The following is a 25,218-nucleotide window of genomic DNA, read 5'->3' as shown; positions in this document are numbered from 1 at the left end:
ACCAGTGGTAATATGATGGGCATGATGGAGCCGCAGGTAACAGGCTGAGCTGAGATCAAGGTGGCTCTGCTAGATTCAGGCTGATGCAGTGCACTTTGAGATGGACCAACATGACTTGACAGACTAGATGTAGACACATGAGAGACATGGACACAGCAGTACCTGGGGGAGGGGTGGTGGAAAGAGACCTATATATGGTCTATATGTCTATATACTGTCAACTTCAAAGATGGGGTTGGCTGGGACAAGACAGGACAGGGCCATAGGGTTGGGGCATTAGGACTTCTGCCCAGGTTAGAATGTACAGTCTACCTGATCTTCCTTTTCCCTTCTTTTCCTAGCTGAGTCTCTTGCAGTCACTGGTACAACCCAGATGGAAATGACATGCCTCATTCAGGTACCATCATATACATGGTCACTAATGGGGAAACCGAGGCCCATAGGGATGGGGCTAATCCTCAAGCACAACTAGGGGGAGTTAAGTCCTTAAGTTAGGCCCTTTGCCTAGTCAACCCTCTGCATGAGGCCATCAAAATCAGCCTGATTAATTATGTAGTAGTCAATAAGCCTGAAAACTCCATTTCTGTCTACTCTGCTCATCCACTTTCTGAGTGTTTAGGCTTTAAAACCAAACAAAGCACTATTTACACAATTAACAGTCAATTAAGTTATAGCCCATATAGGCAAACCCATTGTGGGACCATTTGACCACTCATGCAGCTATGATCTCTGGGTACGCACCCGACCCTCTGCCAGCTTCCTCTGTAGCCTGAGACTTCAGTAGAGGAGGGCAATGAGGACAATGGCCACCCACACTGGCATCCTGTCTCCTGACAAAGGTGCAGCCTGTTCTGTCAGCCTGTTCAGGAGCCTTGACTATTAGCTGGCATATCAGTGAGACATGGAGCAGTATCTGTGAGGGACAGCCTGGGGAAGAGGATTGGCCAAGTCAACCTAGAGAGAACCTGGTAAACTCTACCCCGCCTCAGCCCCATCCACAGACTAGGGATCCAGAACAAGTTGACTCCCTACCAGTCTGGCTCCTTCTATAACCAGGCTCAGCATTGTGAACCCCCTCCTCAGCTGTGATATCTAGGCTCCAGCTCATTTAGCAAATGCTCATGGCTCTGGTGGCTCAGCAATAATGTCATCTGCCTCTCATTGAGACAATTCTATCATGAGGTCAGTCTAACAAGGTGAGCCCCAGAGATTTGTCTGCAGAGTGCTGTAGGAGAGACCCAGCCAATCACCTTGCTAGCAGGGGGCAGGGTCCCCTGAGGATATTTTTTACTTATAAAGATTGCAGGTGTGCTCCCAACCGCCCCTTCTGTTTTCCTGTTCTCCACGGAACCTGTGGTTCTGTAAGTCTATTTCCCCATTAAAGCTGTATATATTTTTACAATCTGTCTACATTCATTTACGCTGATACAGAGTGCTCTTCCTTACTCTGTAAAGGAGTTGGAGGGCCCTAGAAAGGATACTTGCTCAGCACCTTACGTTATTCTGGAATGTTCCCACAATTTTCACAGAGCTGAAAACCTGTGAATTTATGCTTGAAACCAACTCTATTCTGAGAAATGTTACTAGTTTTCTCAGATTGTGTTTACATAACAGCAAGGAAAAGCTAGACAAGTGTTCCCTATCTATTCTCTGTGGGGTCACCCTCTGGGAAAGCAAAGAACACTGTGCTAGAACTGTACCACAGACACTCCTTATCTGTCTGCTCCCTAGGGTCATATGTCTGGGACACGTGCTAGTTCTGCCTTTCAGACTAGGCCTGGCATTCACCACAAAAGGGATTCTGTGTGATTTTGCTTGGAGCTTCCTTCCTGTTTTCCATTAATTTCTCAAAGGTACACACTTTCATTTTAATTGTGTTGTTGATTTTTAATTGGGTTGATGATCTTTGTGTTCCCAACATACAGTAAAGGGTATTGTACAAACTGTGACAATGTTGCTTAAGTTCCACCCCACACTACACACACCCCACACTACACACACCTGGACTCCCCAGCTGTTGGCCCACTCTGGAGCTATCTAGGATGCTAGGTTCCCTTCCTGGCTCCTCCTGGCAGGGAACCTGGGTTTGGTTCACAGCACTTACATTGTACGGCTCAAAGCCACCTGTCATTCCAGCTCTAGGGGATCCAAAGCCCTCTTCTGCAGGCACCTAGAAGCACATGGTACTCATAAACTTATACAAGCACACACACACACATACACACACACACACACACACACACTAAAAAAACAAAAATTTTAAAAATGAATAAAAATAAAACCCTTTTTAAATTGCTCAAAGACAAGCATCATAATAATCAGCTAATCATACCCTGTACAAGGTACCAAGGGGACTTTTCTGGCAGGTACTGCTTCCTGGAAGGATCCTAAGCGCTTCTGTACCTGACCTTGAGGCCTGCCCTCCAACAAAAGCATCTTCAGTCTACTGTAGCCATCAAGATTGGAAGAAGACAGTGCTATTTTCTCATTACATCCTATTCTCTTATAAACCCTCAATGGCTCTCTTACAGCGCATCACAGCCAGATCTTCCTCTAGGCTCCACTGCCCAGGTGGAACCTTACCTCACCAGCTTTTCTCTCTTCACCTGCCTGTGGCTCCTCGAGCATACTTAGGCTTCTACCCCAAGGCCTTCCTATGGCCACCCTTAGGCATGGTTTACACATGCCTGCTCCTGCCATACTATGTAAACAAGACTATACCTGCCTGACCCTTCTGCTTCTCCTCTTATTCACTACTCATAATGAGCCTCTCTACCCACAGTACTCAGAATGTTCTGGAAGTGCCCATGCCTAGCAGGTGTGGAAGCCACCTAGCACCTGAGCTGACAGGCGCAGTGATGGAGGCTGGAGGATTATCTAGCCCGTGAGATGAGAGTTGCTAGGTCAGCCATGCATTTGTTGTCAGTAGGACACTGACACACAGGAGATACTCACTGAATGCTTATTGGAGGAGGAAGAGGAGTAAAGAAATGAGTAATTCCTTTCTCATCTCTGTAGCTGGGTTCCTATGATGGGAAAGACTGCAGGGCAATGGAGACCAAAGGGAAGGCTGTTTGGGGGTACCAGGGCTCCTGAAGGTGCTCCAGATACCAAGGTGGAGGGTCTAGGCAGGACACTCAGACAAGGAATGATGTTTATCTGTGTAACAGTCCTCACTGCCTGGCAGTCCTAGAACTCACTCTGTAGAGGCCGGCCTCAAACTCACAGAGATCTGCCCGTCTCTGCCTCCTGAGTGTTGGAATTTAAAGGTGTGCACCACCACTGCCTGGCCAGCAACAGGTCCTTTTCTAACACTGACAAGATACTTGGGATACTGGCCCACGGAGGGCCCCGGGTTGTGCGTGTCTGAGGGATAGGAGGGAGACAAAGGTCTTGGACCCAGCCTACTCTTCTGAAGCCAGAGCCTTGTAGGCAGGTTCTGTAGCTTCTTTGAGCCTTGAGACCCCATCTGGAGAGCAGGGGTAATATGAGAAATCCACTCCACCTTCCAGACTCGCTAGGCCTCCAGGATGCATCACCCCAGCACTGGCCATCTCAGCTCCTCTATGGCTACAATCTCCTCTGCTCCTGCTCCTAGACAATGTCTGCACTTGCTGGGCATGGGCACTTCCAGAACATTCTTAATCCTGAGTGTAAGGAGGCTGACTGGTGTTTTTATATATAGAAACTGTTCTCATTTCTTTTTCACAAGAGGAGCCTCTCAGTCCTGCTTTGCAGGAGACACACCACTCTCTGGGCTGTGAGCAAACCAAATTAAGAAAATCACTCTCTGACTAATTTTATGGCATTAACAAACATTTGATGGTGTATTGGGAAGGCAGTGTCTAGCGTTTTGGATGAATGCTTTAAGGATGAGCAATAACTAGGGAAGTTTCTGAGGATAAATCTTAGCAAAATTCACCTACTTTAAACAGTTTGCAGAGATCTCCTGAGTAAATTGGGAGCATGGGAACCATGAAGGGGAGCAGAGAAAAAACGTATAGCTCAATAAAAACAAACAAACAAACAAAACCCCAAAATACAGTTTGCAGACTGGGATGTGTAGTTTAGTGGAGGAATGCAGTCTAGCAAGTACAAAGCCCTGAATTCAATTCCTAGTACTACAAAATTAATTTTTTAAAAAGTGCAACCTGAAGCCAGGTGTTGTGGAATAGACTATCTGTTTAAATATGTAAAGATGATGTGCTGCATTTGTTTGTGCTGCAGAATAATTGCTTAACTATGTAAAGATGTGTTGCATTTGCCTAAAAGGTGTGTTGCTATTTCACCTTAAGGCACCTGAAAATAAATAAATAATAAAAAGCTGAATGACCAATAGCTAGGCAGAAGAGGAATAGGTGAGGCTGGCAGGCAGAGAGAAGAGGGGAGCCACCCAGCCAGCAGGGGTCAGCAAGCAAGACACGGAGGAAGCAGGAAAGCAGGACGGACATGAAGTAGAAGAGGCCAAGGAACCTCGGGGCAGCACACAGATTAATAGAGATGGGCTAATTTAAGTTAAAAAATAAAAAAAAGAACTAACTAGAAACAAGCCTAAGCTAAGGCCGAACAGTTATAATTAATAACAAGTCTCTGTGTCATGATTTTGGTGCTGGCAGTCCATGAAAGCCTGCTTCAGCCAGGTATAGTGGAACATGCTTTTAATCACACCACTGGGGAGGCAGGTGAATCTCTGTAAATTCAAGGCCAGTCTATAAGTGGGTTCCAGGAAAGTGAGGGCTACATAGAGAGACCTTATCTCAAAACAAAACAAAGCAAGGTTGGAGATACATAGTGATGTCACTGAGCATGATGATACTGTGGGACAAGAAGAGGACATGTTCAGGTAGGGGGGCATTCTCTCTCTCTCTCTCTTTCTCTCTCTCTCTCTCTCTCTCTCTCTCTCTCTCTCTCACACACACACACACACACACACACACACACACACACACCAGTGCTACAAAGCCAGAGGTGCACACAAATGCAATGAGCACTAAGGATCCCCTGAGAAGCTAGAGAGGCACAAGAGTAGTGTCTACAGATATTCAGGAATGCATAAACCACAGAATATAAAGAAAACAACAGGTACAGTACCCCACTATACACAAAAGCCGCCCACATCCATAGACACATGCAACAGACATCCAGACATACACACCTGCTGACAAGACTGGGCATTGTCTCTTGCTCTCTGCCTGGATATCGGTCTCACCTGAACCCATAGGACAAATGAAATCTGTCCCTTGTGGAAATAGTTTGCAGGTGTCAGGACTCACGCGGCACTCTGAAGCAGGAAATTCCACACAGGAGGACCCTAAAGTTCTGTCAGTTCAAGTCAGTTCTAATACACTTGCCTGTCTGTGGAAGTCTCGGGTCTATGTGCAGGCGCCAGGCCCTCCTGGGTCTTTGGCTCAGAGAAAACCCTACAGCCAGTCATACTGTGGACTAGTTGGCTCCCTTCCTGGCACCGTCTGTCACTCCTATGCAGCTGCCACAGGGTGCTAAGCTACAAGCATCTGGCAAGTTACTTGTAGGCTTTTTAAGAAAACATTAGAAAATCAAAGTCTGGGGAGAACGATTGCATGATGGTTGTGGACTTAGAAGCACAAAAGGGGCCTGGTAGCTCAGAGTAGTGGTGCTGCAGATACTCCATGGGTCTCCAATCTGTCTATTTTACCATAGGTAGGCCAGAGATGACCTGTTATCTAACTTAGATTAGCTGTAGAACCTCTGCCTAATACTTTAGTGTAACACAAAACCACAGCATCAGGAGTCTGCTCCAAGATGTAGCATTCTTCCTTCCCAAGGGATGCTTCAGACCCCTGGAAATTTAGATGACAGAGATGGGGCTTGGATTTATTCCTCTGCCCAAGTGCTGGCCCAGATATGAGTGTCTTGAGTCCAATTCTGGCTGTTTCAGCCCCCAGTTTCTAGCACTGCCAGCAGCATCTGCTGTGGCTACTGGAGCCTTCTACGTTAATAGACTTGGGTCAGGGTTCTTAGCAGCTTACTCCTCAGTGCCCAACACAGGCCTGGGCACAGTGCCATTCTCAGAAGCATCAGGTACAGGGGAGGGCAACAGAGAAGGCAGGTCCGTCATACCTGGGGCATCTACAACCCACTCTCAAGGGCTGCTGTTCTCAGTGATCAGACGTGAACAAGGCTGCCCAAGGGTACACCCTGCAAAGAAGGGTACAAGTCTCCCTGTCAAAGATCTCCTTAGGTGACCACCTGCAGGAATCACCTCTCTGTGATGTCCACAGACCCTAAGATCAAAGGCCCAAATACTAGACTTTTCCAGCCAAACCCAAGCTCAAAATGGAGCAAGGTCTGATGAGCCTTGGCCTTCTACATCCTCAGGTACACAACGGAAGAGGTGGGGTTGGGGGAATGAGGAGTGCAGATGGAGTGAGAAGACACTAGGTCCCTCCTTCAGCCAAGGCAGGTATCCCCACCCGTGCTCTGCAAAAGGGAGAGAGACCACGCCCCAAGGGGCTGGTATCTCAGCGGCGATAGGCTGGAGGAGTGGGAGGACCTCCCGTAACACCTCTGGCCTCTGAAAGGGCCACTGAGCCTGAGCTGATGACCCATTCCAATTCATTCTTCCTTGCTTTCTTTTCAGTACCCAGGAATTCCAGGGTAGATACCAGGGTCAGGGGAGATGCTCCAGTAGGCCCCGCTGGGTAACTAATGGGTTAATTGCATACCCCATAAAAAAGCCACTGCAATTTAGAGAGTGAGCCAAGCAGGCCCTGACTGGCAGTAAATCAGGGATGAGACAGGTGGAGTCCCAGCCCTAGTCCTCCAAGGAGCCAAAACGGCAATAAATCTACAGAAATGGCTTTTATGAAGCTCTGGGTTTTATGATGACGTTAATGTTTCTCCTGATACTTATGGGAAAATGAAGTAAGTCACGGGCAGGTGCAAGAACTGCTCTGGTTGGTGCCAGGCCACTCCACGAACTCAGGTAGATGAGGGAATTGCCTGCACCTGAGGTCATGCCCCTAGTGGATTGGCAAGCTGGCATCAAGCACCCCCCAACCAGTTGACCTGGATATGCCTGCCCACCCAGGGATTTATGCAGAGTTTATTGACTGCCGTCTTGCCCCAGTGGGGCTCTCCATGGGCCAAGAGTCCACTGTTTGGGCACACATTCATCCCCACAATCTTTCCACACAGGGGTAGCTCTGGACTTCTCTGGGTCCAGTCTAAGCCCAAGACCCGTCAGTACAAACATGGAACTGTGTGCTGTGAGCTGTGTGCTGGAGTACGGCTGCTCAAACCACAGGCTTGACACCAAAGACCCTTGGTCCCTAACCAGACCCAAGAGGCAGCAGCCTGTTCAACCTATTAGCAGCAGCCTGGCTCCCCACTTCCTGGCACCCTGCTCACCTACACAAAAGCCCACCTCAGGTTCCTGGCCAAAATCCTGGAGACCCTGTCTTATGTGTGTCCCAAAGCATCAAGCTTCCCATGAATCTCAGTTCAGGGGCATATCCACCCTTTGCCTGCCCAGCAGCTGTTGAAGTCAGAACCAACAGGATTCTAAAGGGGAAGAGTTCAGGGTGGTGGGGCCCTGTAGGCACTGGAGCTGTGGACAGCTGCAGTTGAGGGATGGCCCTGAGGCAAGGACAAAGACAGCAGGGGAGGAGGGGCTGGAGACTTACTGAGTAGCCTCTCCCGGAAACCGCCTGTGCAGAGCTCTGTGGGGAAAAAGTACGAAGACAGTCAGTGACAGGCTAAGCCACAGCCAACTGCCCCCAGCAAACAGGCCCGCAGACCCTAGGGGCAGTAGGGCCCCCGCTGGAAAGTGGAAAACAGGGCTGAGCATAGTCTTCTGCACCAGACAGCTTCTGGAGCCTTCTTTCAAGCAGTGGTCTCCCCTCTGGTTTAGCCATGTCAGCAGTTATTTCAATACCTCTGGGCTAGCCCAGGAGATGAGCCCTACCTAGTAGAGGGGGCTCCACAGAGATGCCCTTACACTATCCACAGCTCCTTCAGGACTAGGATGCTAAAGCCATTCCCCAAAGTGCAACAGGAAGACCCTTCTGGAGGAGGGTGATAGCATAGGTTGCTAGGTTAGCCAACAACTATGGTGGAGGCTAGCATGAGAGCCCAGGGCACTAGGAAGCTTCCTTCTATCCGGCTTAAGAACACCAGAAGAGAGACAGCTGTATCTCAAGTTGCTTGGGATTCCATAGCCCAAAGATGGGCCATGAACCAGGATCAAGCACGTGTATGTGCACATGAGGCAGAAGCTGTGGCAGGTAGGGGTGCTGCAAAGTGCACGGTGGGGGCTGTGAGGCCGGTGGGAACTACATGGTGACTTGTGACAGTAAGACAGGAGAATAGAGAGTGGACAGCGCACAAAGGAGAGTCAGCAAGGAAATAGGAGCTAGTAGGTGAAACTGCAGTCCTCCCTTCATTCACAGCAATCCTCCACATCCTTTTCTCTGAACGACTAACAGGGCTAGGTCACTGCTTGGAGGGTGGAGCTCACTCACTTCTACCCCTGTTGGATCCCACCTGCCAACCAAAGGCAGCTGATGGGGTGGGGGTGGGACGTACTTGGTGAATTCTCAGCTTCATGTCAAGCTGTGTTCAGAATGCAGCTTCATTTACCCTGGGCTGCAATTAGAGTGCTAACTAGGGCAGCCCTGCGGCCCCAGACAATTACCAGCCTATTTTCCCATCTTGCAGCAACAAGATCAGGAGCCTGGCAATTAAGCCTCCCTCTGCGACAGCAGGCTGCACCCCCAGTCCCCTATTTAAATGATAATGAGACACGACTCATTCAATTTAGTCCTTCAAAAAAATGTACTACCCTGAGGCCACTTCAGGAGCTGGGCAGGGTTGGTGTCAGTGGCCAGTCCAGAGCCACCAACCCAGTGGGTAATCCCTCTGCTTCTACCCCAGTTCTAGTCCCTATGCTTCATTTTGGTTGGCCCAGTAGGCTAGCCCTGTGACAGGCTTCAGACCCCTTCCACCTGGCTTTGTGGCTGACTATCCCAGAGACCTGGTACCCAGGGGCCTTTCTCAGGGACACTGATACAGCCCCAATTCATATCGTTGCATGTGCACCCCTACCCTACATCACCAGCCTCAGGTACCTCAGACATGGCCTGACACCTACGATTTCAGACACATCTGTGGAGTCATTTCTACCCAGGCATCACTGCAGGATGCTGATATAGCATCTGCTCTAGGACACAAGGGTGTCCACCTTAGGGTTCCAGGGCCAGATCTCAGGCTGCTACGCTGTGCACTATGAGATACTTGATATTCCAGATGGGCTCCTGCCAGCTCCTAACTGCTGTCCTTCATTTAAAGCCCTCCTTCTGGTGAGGTCTCAATTTGTGAACAACTGCTTTAGAGAAGGCAAACTGCTAATTGCTCATGTGTGGCCTCCGTGTCAACTGCCAGGCATGGTCAAAGTCAAGAGACACCTGCAGGAGCCACCAGGACGTCAGTGTCGGGTACTCACATCGCTCAGCTGGTCCCGGGAGTTGCTATGCTGAGAGCTGGAAGCTTCAAGGACACTGTCATCGTCACTGTTCTGGCCACCCCCTCTGGCCATGGTGACCTTCATCTGGGGACAGGGAGAAAAAGTCTCAGGCAAACGGGCACTCACCAATAAGACACCCTGACCAGAGTCACACCCTCCCGACAAAAGCCACTGGGACTAGGCTCATTCCAGGGCTGGACGTGCCAAATGTGGCAGGGGGACATTTCCCCTTAACTGGAGGACATGCGTTTGTTGGGAGACAGCAGAAAGAACAAAGAGATGTAGGGCCAGGAACCCACCTGGCTGAGTACTTACAAATTCATCACCAGACAGAACAGGAAAAAAAAATGCACCGAGAAGCTACACCATCACTGGCCCTGTCCTGGATTCTTCCAGTCATTGACTCTGAAGATACCCCAGGGGACTGAGAGGCTACAAACCAGGCCTGCTCTCCCTGCCTTTCCCTACTACACCAAGACATTACACCCATGCACCCACAGGGCCTCCTTTAGTAGGCACACTCACTCCTTATGTATGTGACCTTGAGCTACTTCTTAGCTCCTGGATGCCTCGGGTTTGCCATTTGCCATTTGCAGGGCAAAGCTGTAGGCACACACAAACATCTCAGGGGCCAGTTGACACTGGTTATCCTTAGTGCTTAGCACGTTCTGAGACTGCTGGCTGTTTGGAACAGCCCTTAGGACAACCCATTTCACTCTCAGCTCAGAAAAAGGAAACAGACTGAGGCATGGTGACAGATATCACTGGCCTTGGCATTAGGAGCAGCCTAATTAGGAGCAGCCAGTTACGCAGCTGGGTTCACAGCATCCTGGGACTACTCGTGCAAAGGCCACCTTCTGGCCCCAGACACAAACACGACTGTCTAGGCATGATGACCTCACACTTCTGCCCTGTATAGGTCTGCGATCTGTTTAATAAGATCATTGCCACATTTTACAATGGATGAGCTGGGTCTCCTCCTGAACAAACTGGGTGCAGTGTTCATTCAGCCAGCACAGGATGCTGAGGGGCTATGTGATTGCATGTGACCATTTGTCCTGCTTCTACCTCTTTTACCTCCCCTGGTCTCACATTCCAGAGCCACTGATATAGTTTTGGCTAAAGTCCTTAGAATCCAGCTAATCATTTTACCAAAGCATGTGCCAGCCCTGGAACTACTTTAGGGCTTGGAAGTGGCTAAGCCTCTGAATCTGCCAACCTCCCTCCAGCCCCAGACTTCCAGTAATCCAAACCCCTTTCCACCCCCCAGAGCTAACAGGATACCAAGGCCGAGACACTAACTGGATGTTAGTTCATGACCAGATAGCTAAATGGGGGCCCTCTCACCCAGGAAAATGTCTAAGGCCCTAGCGAAGTGAAGGTCATGTCTTTGGGGCAGAGTCTAGGTAGGGTGCAGATGAACTAGGAGCTGAAGGTGATCATAGTCACTGACTGAATTCCATCACTGGACCCATTGAGAATCTACTGGTATCTATGTCTGGTTTGATTGATTTGAGGGTACTCTCTCTTCTGACCTACAACAAGTGGACAAAGACTCACTGCCAACTCATGAGGGCTGAAGAACACACCTATGTAGTTGAACTATGAGTACACAGAGCATGCTTTCTGCTTGACACATACATGCAGAAGTCACCCTTTTTGAGTCAGACACTAGAGTGAGTGATATACCTATGATTCCATGATAGAACGCTGTAGGTGGGGTGGGCTGGTGTCTGTTATCCTGTCTTCAGGGTTGAGAGCCCCATTCCCTACAGTGTTACAGAGCTGACTGAGTCCTGTACTGTGGAAACCACTGCAACCACAGACACACAGACAGTTGCCACCTACTTCTAAAACCAGGTCATCCAAAACAGCCCAACCTGTTTGCCCTTTGATCTTTCCTGCTTCTTCCCCGCTTTGAGAGTCTATTAGCTATGCCAGAGGCTGTGAGAAGCCATGCTTCCATCTCCATCTTTGTGTGAAAAGAGGAGGTGAACTATTTGTTTGTTTGTTTGGAGACAGGGTTTCTTTTCTTTTTTCTTTTCTTTCTTTTTTTTTTTTTTTTTTTTTGATTTTTCGAAACAGGGTTTCTCTGTAGCTTTTGGAGCCTGTCCTGGAACTTGCTCTGTAGACCAGGCTGGCCTCAAACTCACAGAGATCCTTTTGTCTCTGCCTCCCGAGTGCTGGGGAAAGGCATGCGCCACCACTGCCCGGCGTGTGGAAGGATGAGGTCAGTACACCTGGACCTCTGTATCTGCCTGGAGCCAGAAGATGACCTGCTTGCTCCAGGAGGGCAGATGAGAGTACCTGTACTTACAACCACCTCTGGACTTTGTAGACCAGACACCAGCTTATCCACTTATCCACTGGTTCACTCATCCACCCATCAACCCATCCAACTCTTCAGCTAATCAGTCAGCCAACTAACCAACTAACTAATAAACAGTTAACCAACCAACGAGTCAGCATTCCCTGGGTGAGTACATTGGGCTCTTCTGAACAATGGACATGTAGACATATACCCTCCCCTCTCATCGAGCCTTCAAAAGCACATGACTTCCAGTAAATGTAAGGGGAAAAAAATGGATGAAAGACAGCCGCAGGGGAGGCAAACTGCAGAGAACGAGAGAGGCTCACCAGAAAAGGCTGCTCTATGCCACAAGGCAGGCAGGCCCACTGCTTACGCTGGGCAGTGTCTCATTTGTTCTGTGACACAACGACTTTGATGAGCAGAGGTAGGCTAGTTTGTATGCTCCAGTTTGGGAGGCTACAGACATGGAACGGGGGTCAAAGCTGGTCCAATCATTTAAAGTTTGCTCCTGCAGCAGTCTAGGTAACTATGGCCTGCATGTTCCTGTGCAACCTCAGCAGCCCAGGAGGTCTACAGGGAGTGGCTAGAGGCCAAGCCCCAAGGAGGAAGCACAGATACTGTACCTCCTCACACAGCTCTCTTGTACAGCCACAGGCTGACACTTCTGAGCAGCTGTTCTCTTGGGCTTAGGTATGGAGTCTATGCAACTGCACATGCGCCCCCGCTGGGCACAACCACATTCAGTCTCTCTCTCTCTCTTCCTTATGCCCCTTGTGGGTTTCTGAGGTCATCTTTAGAAATCACAGTTCTTTCATCCAGCCTCCTATAGGAACTTAATGTATACATTATCTTGTATATGTATGTGTGAGTATGCAAGCCACAGTGCACATGCAGAAGTCAGAGGAAACTTGTGGGGACCACTTCTTTTCTTTCACCAAGGGGGTCCCAGGAGTTTGAACACAGGATATCAGGCTTGGCAGCAAGTGCCTTTCTTTACCCACTGAGCTACTTCTTTTTTTTTTTTTTTTTTTTTTTTTTTTGTTTTGTTTTTTGAGACAGGGTTTCTCTGTGGTTTTGGAGTCTGTCCTGGAACTAGCTCTTGTAGACCAGGCTGGTCTCGAACTCACAGAGATCCGCCTGCATCTGCCTCCCGAGTGCTGGGATTAAAGGCGTGAGCCACCACCGCCCGGCACCACTGAGCTACTTCTGTAACTGAGTGGATTTGATAGTTTATCCTTTTTTTTTTAGGTTTATTTTGTTTATAGTGTTTTGCCTACATATATGTCTGTGTACCATGTGCTAGAGTGCCCACGGAGACCAGAAGAGGTCATCGGATCTTCTGGAATCACAGATGTTTGTGAACAACCATCTGAGTGCTGGGAACTGAATCCAAGAGTCCTCTGGAAGAGCAGTCACTGCTCTTACCACTGAACCACCCTCTCTTGTGCCGGGTTTTAATTGTTCTTAACCATGTACTTGCCAGATAGCAACATGAGCCCAAGGCATTTCTGGACAGCACCTGAAAGCTCACAGACTTTGGGTCACTGGCAGCTCCAAGAAGCTAAACTGGCAGCCTTGGAGATAGAACTTTCATAGGCCTTTAGTCTTGGTGGGATTCAGCCCTTGGCTCTGGGCTGTGTAGGTCTATGGGGGAGCTGCAAGAAGAAAGAAGGTTCCCAGCCAAGGGGGCAAGAGTTCCAGAAAGAGACATGAAGGGAGGTAGGGCAACGATTAGGGGTCCAGATATATAGAGCTCACAAGATCTCAGAGAAAGGCCAATATTGTCCTACTGGGGTCCCAAAACTATAGTGCTGATGAGTGTCCTCTCTGCAGTGGACCTTGCATGTCCCAAGCCCACAAAGTGGATGGGGCAGACTGTGAGCCCAGCTGCTTCCCATCCAGCAGCCTCTGTCAGCATGCGCTAGTGAAACACTCCTTACTTCTCATGGCATGGTCTGGGCGGGACATAGGATACAAAAACCACAACAAGCTGGCAGGAACTTGCGCGCAGACCTGTTCAACACTATTTATGTGAACATGCTACCAACTGGGCAGAGAAACTGAGGCACAGTGCAGTGCATAGACTTCTGCAAGTACTACATGTGATAAATGGGAGCTCGAGTGGTACACTCCTCGGGTACCACTGCCTGCCAAATGCTGGAATACACATGGTCACTGGTACCCAAGCAGGGCTTCAGTTGACACTCCTTGGGCAGACAATATATATATTAGTACATACATATTACACACCTCACTTGCTCCCCAAACATCTTCATGTTCTAGAGCACTTCAAAGGGGCATCAAGGCCCACTGGACCCCAGGATCCCATTATTCAGGCTGAACATACACACAAGGGCAGGATGGGGTTGGGCGGTGGTGGTGCATGCCTTTAATCCTAGCACTTGGGAGGCAGAGGCAGGCGGATCTCTGTGAGTTCGAGGCCAGCCTGGTCTACAAGAGCTAGTTCCAGGACAGGCACCAAAGCTACAGAGAAACCCTGTCTCAGAAAACCAAAAACCAAAATAAAGAAAACAAACAAATAAAAAAAAAAAAACAATTAGCAGGACCAAAGCAAAGCCAGCGTTGTGTGGTAAGTCTGCTTTATGGGAGGGGGAGGCCTCCAGGAATGCCTGCCAATTTCCACAGAGTAAATGCTCACACTGAAGTCCACCGAAGCTACCAACAGTTTCACAGCTTGTGAATTTTCTGAACACTTAGCAATCAGTTTCTGCAAGCTGGTGTTTCTCAGAAACAGGGCAATCTGACTAGAGGCTGGGAAAGGGTTCCAGTAGCCAAGACATGGTGACTCTAGCAATGAGGTGCCTCCTTCCCCTATTCAGCTGCAGGCTGCACATGGAAGTGACTGTTTCTAGGACTGGTGGTCAAGTACACTGCTCTCCCAGGCAGGAAACATGTGCTTTGTCCTGGTGCTCAGGGAACAGAGCGAGCCTGTCCAAGGGTTGGGCCCCGAGCCACTTATCATTGAAGATGAAGGCCCTAGAGTGTCCTCTTTCACTTGCAGGAGTTAGAAAGTCTACCAAGACTCTGACCCAGAAAGAAGCACACATGGACACACATGTTACATGTACATGCCCCAGGTTATCTATGAAATGTATATGTACTACCCAGTGTACACACCTCACTTGCTCCTCAGACACTTCAAAGGGCCATCAAGGGCCACTGGACCCCAGAACCCCATTTTCAGGCTGAGAAGACACAAGACAGTAGGAACAGAGACCCTGAGGAAGTGCAGGGCATGACCTGGATGGTGTGCATGAAAGTCTGATGAGTCACACACAAGCTGAGATAGTCCCAGGGAGACATGCACAACACCTCAAACTGTTGCATGCTTAGACAGATGCTTAACTTAGGGCCCCTACAGTCCACTTAACCTCTGCACTTGCAAGAAGGAGACAAGGGTGGAGCAGTTCACTTCCTGGATTGAGGATGAGAAGTAAGGCTGCCTGGCTGCTTTCTGCTATAAGCCCTGGGAAATCCTTGCAAGCTCTCTCAGGCATCACAGACCCAGAAAAGGCCAGAGGTGGAAGAGTGGTTAGGTTTCATATACCCTAACGTGAAAAGCCAACCAACGTAAGACACGCCGTAGCACTGCCCTCCTAACATACAGTAGGTCCTGTATACACAAAATGTCAAAAGTACACACCGTGCATGTATGGTTCTTTCTGTATGCCATAGGTACATTTTCAATACACGGCACCCGTGAGCATAGTAGATCCCGTGTATACAGTGCATTCTATAGACAGAATATACCGTATGTGTATGGTGTCCTGTACACACAGTGCATTCCATGTATGCTGCTGGCCCTCCAGCAGCCACTCTATGCCTACTCTTCTTGGGGGGTTGCCCCTGCTCCCACATCCTCAGGTCACTGACCCCTGGTCCTGCTACAGACAATGGTCATTTGAAGAACTCTGAAGGTTCCCTAGATATAGCACATCTTAGAAGCTTGGCACTGGCCCAAGTTACCCAAGTAACTAATGCCCTCCTGCAGTGAGCTATGCCAAGAGTCCATAGTCACAGTAACCCTGATTCACTTCAGCAGAACAAGACCACACTGAAAGAGACCAAGCTGCAACTTTCTCTAATGGTCTCTGCTCCCTGTCCTATATAACCCCTACTCATTTGTCAGTTCTGGGCCCTGGCTTTGCGTGTCTTCTGAGACCCTAGAACAAGTGCTGATACAGTAAAGAACCTCAGTTAGCACAACAATAAAACAGCTTTTCTGTTTTGTTGTCTCCAGGCCTGATGGTCTCCTACCCCTGACCACAACACTCACTGGCCATTGTGGACTCCACCCCATACTTCCCTTCCACAGGTACCCAGCTGTGGCTTCAGACTTGGGCATTCCATATAATCCTTTCTTCGGAACTAAGCTTTCTCGTCACCTGACCAGGAGGGGACCCACCCCAGATCTTCCTCACCAAGGCACTCCATTTGCTCCTTTCCCCATCATATTTAACACCAAGATGTCATTGTTGTTTACTACTGTCCCAGGATGGGGAGATGGCTCAGGCTTGAGGTTAAGGGCATCAAGCTTCTCTACATCCTTCTAGGATTCAGATAGCTAAGTTCTGTGGTGAGGTAGCACAACATGGCAAGGGCATGAGGAGGGAGAAACAAGACAGGGACTAGCAGGATTTCAGGGACCCACAGTGCCCTTCAGGAGCATGCCTCCAATGATCCTACTAATCCTCCTAATTCCTCAATTCCTCCTACTAAGCCCCACTCTCTAGAGTTTCCACTGCATCCCAGCAGTGCCAGAGGCTGACACCTTTAGCATATGAGCCTTGAGGGGTGCCCCGATCCAAACCACAACATGGCCCTCTTCCATTTTCATAGAGATCTGCAGTGGAACCACCCCCACCAGCCTGCACTCTGGGTCCTGCATGTCCCTTCCTGACACCAACCCAAAGGTGCTTCTCCATATAGCTGTCACACTCAGCCCCCGCTTGCTCTACTCTACTACAGTGGTTCTCAATCTTCCTAACGCCATGGCGACCCCCAACCATAAAGCTATTTTGTTGCACTTTAGAGTTGTAATTTTGCTACTGTTACAAATTGTAATGTAAATAATCTTCTGTGTAAGATATCTGATATGAGCACCCCCACGGGGGTTGTGACTCACAGGTTGAGAACCACTGCTCCTCTATGTCTTCCAGACAGAACTGATTTTCATACAGAAAGTCTTGTTTCTTGCTGAATCCTAGGATCCGAATATAGTGGCTCATGCAAAAGAACCAGTTCCTGAGAGGGCACAAGACCTGACGGGGTAGGATTACCATGATTGCCCAACACAGCCAGTCCAAGGCTGTAGGGAAAAAGGTCCTGGTTGCCCAGAACCACACCAGTCCTCGGGTCTTCTATCCCTGGAGGGGAGGGATCCAATTTATGTGGGGCTATGATGGGATACTAGCGGCTTCAATAATCAAAGCCATTCAAATGTTCCCCAGCTTGTAGCCTGGCCACAGCAGTGTTACAGAAGGGGGCTGGGTCTGCAGATGAGGACAAAGATGAGCATCCAGGGTTTGGGTCTCAAACCAGCTAAGTGGCATGAGAGGAGGAAATCACTGAATTTATAGAGAGAACAGTACCCACCATGGAAACAGCAGGGCACATTCAAGTCCGCTAGAACCTTCTGATGGTTTTTGAAGATAGGGTTTCAAGCAGCCTTGAACTCAGTATGTAGGTGAAGTCCAGTCAATATACCCTGGTAAGTTACTTTTGATCTCTCATTCCCACACCTCGAAGACTTATGTGTTATTATGAACACTCTCACTTTATAGGGATAGAGGCAGAGTCCCAGAAAGAGGATGCTCCTTGACAAGGCTACCAAGCTGCAAAGGGCAGTGCAGAGGCTATGACCAAAATACATTGAATACATACATACATAAAGTCAAAAATAAAAAATATTAAAAATTAAGTCTCTAGCATGACCATTGCTAGATCACAGCTGCCAAAGTGAAGTTCAATCCCTTGTGACTTCTAACCAAAGCAAAAACTGCAAAGAGCATTGCAAGGCACCTTCTCACGTTCGGAGGAAGCTCGGGTCTTCCCGTCTTCCCAAAGAGCTGAGACTGAAATATAATGTTCAGTCTATGCCCACTTGGAAGGAGATGAAGTTCAGGTTGTCCAAGGACACTTACAAAGGCCATCAAATTGGCAAAGTGGTCCAAGGGTACAGAAAGAAACACGAATCTACGTTAGATGAGTGCAGCAGGAAAGGCTAATGACACGACTGTCCACGTGGGCACCCACCCCAGCACGGTGCTGTCACCAGGTTAAAGCTGGGTAAAGATGGCAAATAGATACTGGAAAGGGAAGTCTCGACAAGAAGGAAAGGAGAAGGGCAAATATGAGGAAGAAACAATTGAGAAGACGCAGGAGTGGAGGTGTCTTATAAACAACTTTCATTAAAGATGCTTTAGTTAGTCTCTCCTACCCACATAAACACGCATACATGAGGTAGTGGTGGGGTATAACAGTATCATTCAGTCCTCAGGAGGGCAGCCATTCCAGATCCCTGAAGAATAGGGAAGCCACAGCCTTGGAACCTGCTGAGAAAGTGGTCTGTCTGGCAAAGGTGAACTCAGGCAGGCACGAGGGGACTACAGAGCCTCCTGCTGTCTCCCAACTGCTGAGGATCATAAATTTGTGCCACCATACCCAGCTTTCTATCAGCTTTTGTGACTACATTTTTTGAGGAATTTATACATCTCACCCAATTGTTGGCTTAGTTGGAATAAAATCTATTTCATGTCTATGACAACTAAAAACTGGCAGCCTGTGTTGTTTTGTTTTTCCTTGGTTAATTTAGCAAGGGGTTTCTCAGCTTTATTATCTTTCCTAGTTTCTATTGGCCATTTGCACAACATAGAAGTCCCTAGAAAGGGCCCTCAACTAAAGAATTGCCTTGACTATGGACATCCCCAGCCTACTGTGGGCCATACCACCCCATAGGCAGATAGCCCTGGGCTGTATAAAAAAAGCTATCTGAGTATAAGAGAGCAAGCCAACAAGTCTAAGACCCAAAGTTAACCTGTGAGCCTAACCCACCCAGGGACCAGGTAACTTCCTGGAATATTGGGACTTATACAAATGGGAAACTGGGTAGTCATATATGGGTTTGTCCTTAAATAGCCCCTACAACATGTGTCTCCTTCCCCCTTGTGGGAATTCCAGAGTGGTTCTGACCAAGGTCCATCCTGGTCAGTATTTAATTAAAGCTTGCCTTAAATTTGGCTCAAAATTGTGGAACTGGTTCTTTTCTTGCAAATCTCAAGATCAACTCAAGCAGCCTTCTCCTATGGTTCCTATCTCCAGGTTCTTGCCTCGAGTTCCTCTTCCGATTCCCCTCAGTGATGGACTGTCTAGAAAGTGCAAGCTATACATTTACTAGGAAGCCTTTTCCCCCATAGCTGCTATCACTTAGCATGTGAGACCCTAAAAGTGAATTGTGCTAGTCCCTCCCACTCCCACCCTCGAAACAGGGTCTCCTGTATCCTCAGGCCCTTGTGCTAGATTTCTAACACTCAACGCAGAGCACAGACACAAACACAAGTGCGCGTGCACGCGCAGATACACACACATCCCAGTGATATTTTTATTTTATTATTTTTTTTTATTTTCGAGACAGGGTTTCTCTGTAGTTTTTGGTGCCTGTCCTGGAACTAGCTCTTGTAGACCAGGCTGGCCTTGAACTCACAAAGATCCTCCTGCCTCTGCCTCCCGAGTGCTGGGATTAAAGGCGTGCGCCACCACTACCCAGCTGCAGTGATATTTTTAAAGACAAGATTTAGGTGGGGCGGTGGTAGCGCACGCCTTTAATCCCAGCACTCGGGAGGCAGAGGCAGGTGGATCTCTGTGAGTTCGAGACCAGCCTGGTCTACAGAGCTAGTTCCAGGACAGACTCCAAAGCCACAGAGAAACCCTGTCTCAAAAAAAAAAAAAAAAAAAGACAAGGTTTAAGTATTTAGGCTGACCTCAAATTCGTCATCCTTCCTCAGTCTCCCAAACGCTAGGATCACAAGTGTGCACTACCAGCTCATTACTAATTCATTTCATACTTTTTACATGCTAAAATGATAACATTTTTCAACAAATTTAAATGATATCTATTATTAATATCAGCACTTGGGAGGCAGAGGTAGGTGGATCTCTAAATTCAAGACAAGCCTTTTCTACAGTACCAGGACAGCCAGGGTTACACAGAGAAACCCTGTCTTAAAAAAACAAAAACAATCCATTATGATGGTTTATTTCAGTGTGGTTTCTAGGACATTTCAAATGCTTTGGCTCGGGGCTGGAGAGATGGCTCAGAGGTTAAGAGCACTGGCTGCTCTTCCAGAGGTTCTGAGTTCAATTCCCAGCAACCACATGGTGGCTCACAACCATCTGTAATGAGATCTGGGACCCTCTGGCGTGTGGACATACATGAAGGTAGAATGTTGTATACATAATAAATAAATAAATCTTAAAAAAAAACAAATGCTTTGGCTCATGTTACTTCCACCAACAGTGCTGCTGAGTCCAGGACCTATCCATATCTGTTTCTCAAGAAACTGCCCAGGAGGCCCTGTAGAACTAGGAAACCTGTGGACTTTCCCACATCTGTCAACTGTGGGGGATTGTCACCTGTCACTGCATCTTCAAGATAGGAAGGGGCCTCACTATGCCACTAAGCCCATTTAGAAGGGTTGAAAGGTAGCCAGAGAGATCCCAGGTCAGGTCATGCCACATGTCAGGCACAACACCTCATCTCACCATGATAAGCTGCTCCAAGGCCCTGAGACCTTGCTTTTCTATTTCTGGTCTGGCCTCACTTCTTTAGCTAGGGTATAAGTTGTTCCCTCTGCCATATGCCTTTCTTCTAAAACTGCTAGGGTGCAGCCCCTGAAGGGTTATCAGTTGGAGCTTTGACTAGAAGAGGCTCCATGAGGCAAACATCAGCAAGCTGGGACTAGTGTCTGGATGAAACTGGTGAGCAGGTTGGGAAGGCTGGTGACTTCATTTCATAGGCTGTGATGTTAACATGGAGAGCAGGATGGGATGTGTCATAAACACCCACCTTGCAGAGATACCTTTGCAGTCGTGCAAGGTGAGGCAAGGACACTCACACACACACGCACACACGCACGCACACACACGTGCAAATGCCTTGGACAGGTACTGGCATTCAAGGTAGCCTGTGCTTGCACTTTTCCCTCCTAGGTTGCCCCAACTCACATTCTGACTCAGCCAAGGTAGAACTCAAGGATCATTCTAGTTCCAGGCCCTACAACAGGGGCCACCCAGCTTCCCCGGGAATTTACTCAGATACTTCAACTCCTCACAGGCTTCACTTTCTTGTGAGAGATCCAGTGGGGGAGCTTACCAGCTTCTTCATGCTCCCCTCCTCTTCCTGGTAGATAGTACTATACCTTGCCCACAGTAAAGCGGGCTACACCGAACCTGGTACAGAGTATGAGGCCCTAGCAGTAGATGCTGATGCCACTGTCTCCAGACTCCATTTCCAGAGGGTCTTCTGGACTCCAGACCCACATCACTGCCACGTGGATGAGCCCACTACCCCATAGTCATCAGGATCCAAGCCTGCTTCCAGGGAAGCTCCAAACAACCTCAGGGTCTCCACCCACAGCTGCCTATCCTGGCAGGCCCATACAGCCATATGGTCAGATAGGTCAGCAACACTAGAATTTGCCAAATCCAGAGGAACCTGGGTCTCTAGTTGCTCAGAAACACCATAGGTCAGCTTTGTGAACTCGCCTTTTCTAAGTATATCACAAGAGCAGCTCCAAAACAGGTCCCAGAACATGGCCCATGTGACCCAGCCACCAGGGTCCTGGTAATGGTTGGTGCCCACCCAAGGCTGGCTGTGGTCTGTTTTTCAATTGTGTATGTGTGAGTACAGCGTCTATGTGTGGAGGTTTAAGAAGTTCAAAAGTCTGTTCTCTCCTGCCACCTTGTGGCATAAGCACCTCTCTACCTGCTGAGCTGAGCTATGTCTCTGACCCACTAGGTTCAAGTAGTCTTCCTTAGCAAGCAAGTGTCTACAAGACCTCATCCTAGGAGCCTCAACTTTCTGTGCTAATCTGCCCACCACTGTCAGTATTCTATTTCCCCTCTTAAACACACAACTAAGAGGCAGCCAAGGGCACCCAGAGTGGCCTGATACAATAGATACCCTCAGGTACAACCAACCAGCCTTCCAACCCTGGAATAGACTAAGCAGAGCAGTAGGAGATAACAGGACTTTACAATGCACTTTCTGGCCCCAAACAGGACAGAAGGACCTGTATGAGTGCGGTGCATCATCAAAAATAGGATTTCCCTAACCCTTTCCACAAGCTAATGTGCAGAGTAGGTTCAGGGCAGTCTAACTCAGGCGCTAGGTTCCTTGGGCCACCCCCATGCAGCCAACTCTCTTCAAAACACTGACATGGATGGGCCCAGTTCGGCGTGTGAATCCTGCCCTCAAGAGCTCCACCCTTAATAACTCAATACCCACCACAAACTTCTACTGCACATGTCTGGGTACTACAGCCCTCTCCATGAGGGTCATGGCAAGGACAGCAGCTCCCCAGACCCACAGGACAGAATGTGACTCCAAGTCTCCTCTGTCTAGTACTTAGTGAACAAAAGACCAACTCTAGATATACAAAACCACTCAATGGAATAAATAACGGGAAATAGGTCATCTATTTAAATTATAAAACACTGTTATAAAAATGGCATGGCACTTTATTTTTATAATCAGAAAAATAAGTTCCAAATTCTCAGTTCATAGGCTGTGCTAAGCATCAGAAAGGGGTTATCCAGTGTCAACAGGAATAAGAACAGGTACCAGGTACAGTGACTGGGGCCCAGCCATGTAGCCCAGACAACCCCCCCAGGTAGAAGTTCCAAGCCCAGGAGTCCTCTCTCTGCTTTGGTCACCTCCCCTTCAGGGACTCAATCTAGCCACTGGGACTCCAGGAGATCCAGTGTGGGGCTGGCTCCCCTAAGATGGAACTTTGGCAAGCTGAACAACCCCTGATTGCAGGTAATAGGGACAGGTGCAGGCCCAAAGGTGTAGTAATAGGCATCGGAATCAGGGTTGAACACTGTTGTAACGGGGATGAAGAGTCCGGATAGAGGCTTCTAGCTGCCCTGTCAGTGTCTCTGGGGTGGAGAAAGCCCTGAGAGGTGGGGAAGCAGCCACGGAGTCACCACCCCTTCATATCTTATGCAGCTGGAGGATCTTCAAGTAGACACTAACACCATCCCACAGCCAAAAGGTGTGATGATTGAGGAGGGTCATAGGTCTGTTGGTTAATAAAGAAACTGCCTTGGCCCTTTTGATATGACAGCAGCTTAGATAGGCGGAGTAGACAGAACAGAATACTGGGAGAAAGAAGCCGAGTCAGGCAGTCGCCATAGCTCTGCTCTCCAAGATGGATGCTGGTTAAGATCTAACTGGTAAGCTACCACCTTGTGGTGGTACACAGATTATTAGAAATGAGTTAATCTAGATGTGAGAGCTAGCCAGTAAGAGGCTAGAGCTAATGGGCCAAGCAGTGTTTAAAAGAATACAGTTTCTGTGTAATTATTTCGGGTAAAGCTAGCCGTGCGGAGCTGGGTGGGAACACAGCCCGCCACTCACACTACTACAGAGTGAGCTGAAACCTGCCTAACCAAATGCACGCTGTGGCCCTGAGTCACTTAAGCCATTGTGCTCAGGGCAGGGAACACAGTGGGTGTGAAGTGGGGGACAGAAAGTGAGGCCTAGGCCTCACACATGCCCGCCACACACAGGCACACATGGACACACCACTTGCACCTGCACACATGCATGAGACGGGGAGATGCAAAAATGTTGTTGGCAATTAGAGGCACCAAAGGATGCTGAAGGATCCCAACAGGCTCCAAGTCCTTGGGTGGCTGTGTAACCTCTCCTAGGAGTTGTCCAACATAAAGCATGTGAGGGGCACAGTAACACCAAGAGGCCTGACACCTATGGAAGGGGCAGTAGGATGATGGAATGACTTGGCGTTCATCTCTCTTCTGATGCTTCTGATGCGATGAGCCTGGGCCTGGTCTTGGCACAGCAGGGGCTTTCCTGCCTTGACCTCAGGCCCCAATCAGTCAAAGCAGTCTGGGAACAGCCTCATGGCAGTCTGTAAAGCATCTAAAGAGTAAGGTTCTCACTGGTGCAGCCCAACTGCAGCGTGACAAATTCATCCAGGGAGTTATCTACAAGCCTCATGCTCCAGGACTCACAGACGGGGCTTGGCGGGCCACCCCTGGGGCAGAGTTTCGAGTCCACTGTGTCCTCAAGGGCCTGAAGGGATGGCCCAGGATCGAAGGCTGGGGTTGACGGGCTGGCACCAGATCCAGTAGGGACTGCCGCCTCAGTTGACAAAGGGGCCTCAGAAGAGGCTGGGGGGCCAGGCCTGGCTGCCCCAGAAGTGAAGGGCGATCGGGTAGGGGAAGTAACGGTTGGGGTTTGCGAAGTTGGTCTGGGCCCAGAAGTGACCGCAGGGGCTTCTTTGGGCCCATGAGGGGCTGTTTAGGTAGGTGAGATGGCTCTGGGCTAAGACTTGGACACTTCTGTTGTGACTGTCTAGGATTCAGCAGGGCAGGATTTGGAGAGCTACTCTGCTCTGGGCCTTCAACTAATTGCTGGGGCTGCTTGAGGCCCACCAGTGACTGTCGGGGGCCACTAGACTGGCCCAGGAGAGATCTATGGGGCTGGCTCTGCTGATGTGGGGCCAACAGTGCCTGCCAGGAGCAGCAGCACTGGCCTGAAAGGTGGCTGGTGGGACAATGGCGTGGTTGCAAGGTGAGAGTCCGAGGGGGCTGGCAGCGCTGTCCTGAGGCAGCCCTACAGGGCTGGTCACAGGAACACTCTGTGGTCCATGACTGCAAAGGTCGGCAACGGTGCCACACGGTCAGTAGAGACCGGCAGAGGTGACACGAGGTCAACAGGGACCGAAGTGGGTAGCGATGCCATGGAGTCTGGATGGACTGCAGGCGCTGCCTGGAGCCTGGAAGAGCCAAGAGTGGCCTGCGGGGCTGAGCCAGGCGTGAGCGCTGGGTCTGGCTGAGCTGATCTGGGGCCGGAAGCAGATGCTGGGGTCGGTGTTGCTGACCAGGGCCCAGAAGTGGGCGCCGGGGCTGGCAAGGCTGTCTCAAGCCAAGTGATCGATGGGGCCAAGCACGCTGACCCAGGGGTGGCCGCTGGGGCTGGCAGGGCTGCCCTGGGGCTGGGAGGGGCCCCTGGGGCTGGCTGGACTGGCTGGGCTGTTGTTGCTGCTGGTGCTGGGCCGGGCCGTTCTGGTGCCAGGGGCTGGCTGGGAGCGGCCCCCCTTCTGGGGAGCACACCTGCATGGAAGAAAGAGTATGTGTC

At 49.4% G+C, this 25,218-nt stretch overlaps 1 protein-coding gene across 12 annotated transcripts in view; it reads right to left on the bottom strand.

Annotated features, from left to right (window-relative positions):
• The window catches only part of Fbrsl1 (fibrosin like 1), a 78,614-nt gene that overhangs the window by 39,453 nt on the left and 13,943 nt on the right, over positions 1–25,218 (bottom strand). For 9 of the 12 annotated variants that reach the window (XM_075981074.1, XM_075981131.1, XM_075981121.1 and 6 more), the window contains exons 3-4: positions 9,482–9,586; positions 7,665–7,700 (exon numbers count right to left, since the gene is read on the bottom strand). In XM_075981074.1, the coding sequence (XP_075837189.1) occupies positions 7,665–7,700; positions 9,482–9,586 (141 nt within the window). Of the gene's footprint in view, positions 1–7,664; positions 7,701–9,481; positions 9,587–22,550; positions 25,194–25,218 lie in introns of those variants that run through there. The other 3 variants (XM_075981093.1, XM_075981104.1, XM_075981164.1) reach the window with 2 other exon arrangements.

Source organism: Microtus pennsylvanicus, chromosome 1 (assembly GCF_037038515.1).
Source record: "Microtus pennsylvanicus isolate mMicPen1 chromosome 1, mMicPen1.hap1, whole genome shotgun sequence".
NCBI classification, from domain to species: Eukaryota; Metazoa; Chordata; class Mammalia; order Rodentia; family Cricetidae; genus Microtus; species Microtus pennsylvanicus.
The sequence above is the reverse complement of the archived record's forward strand: the minus strand, read 5'-3'. Positions and strand labels throughout refer to the sequence as shown.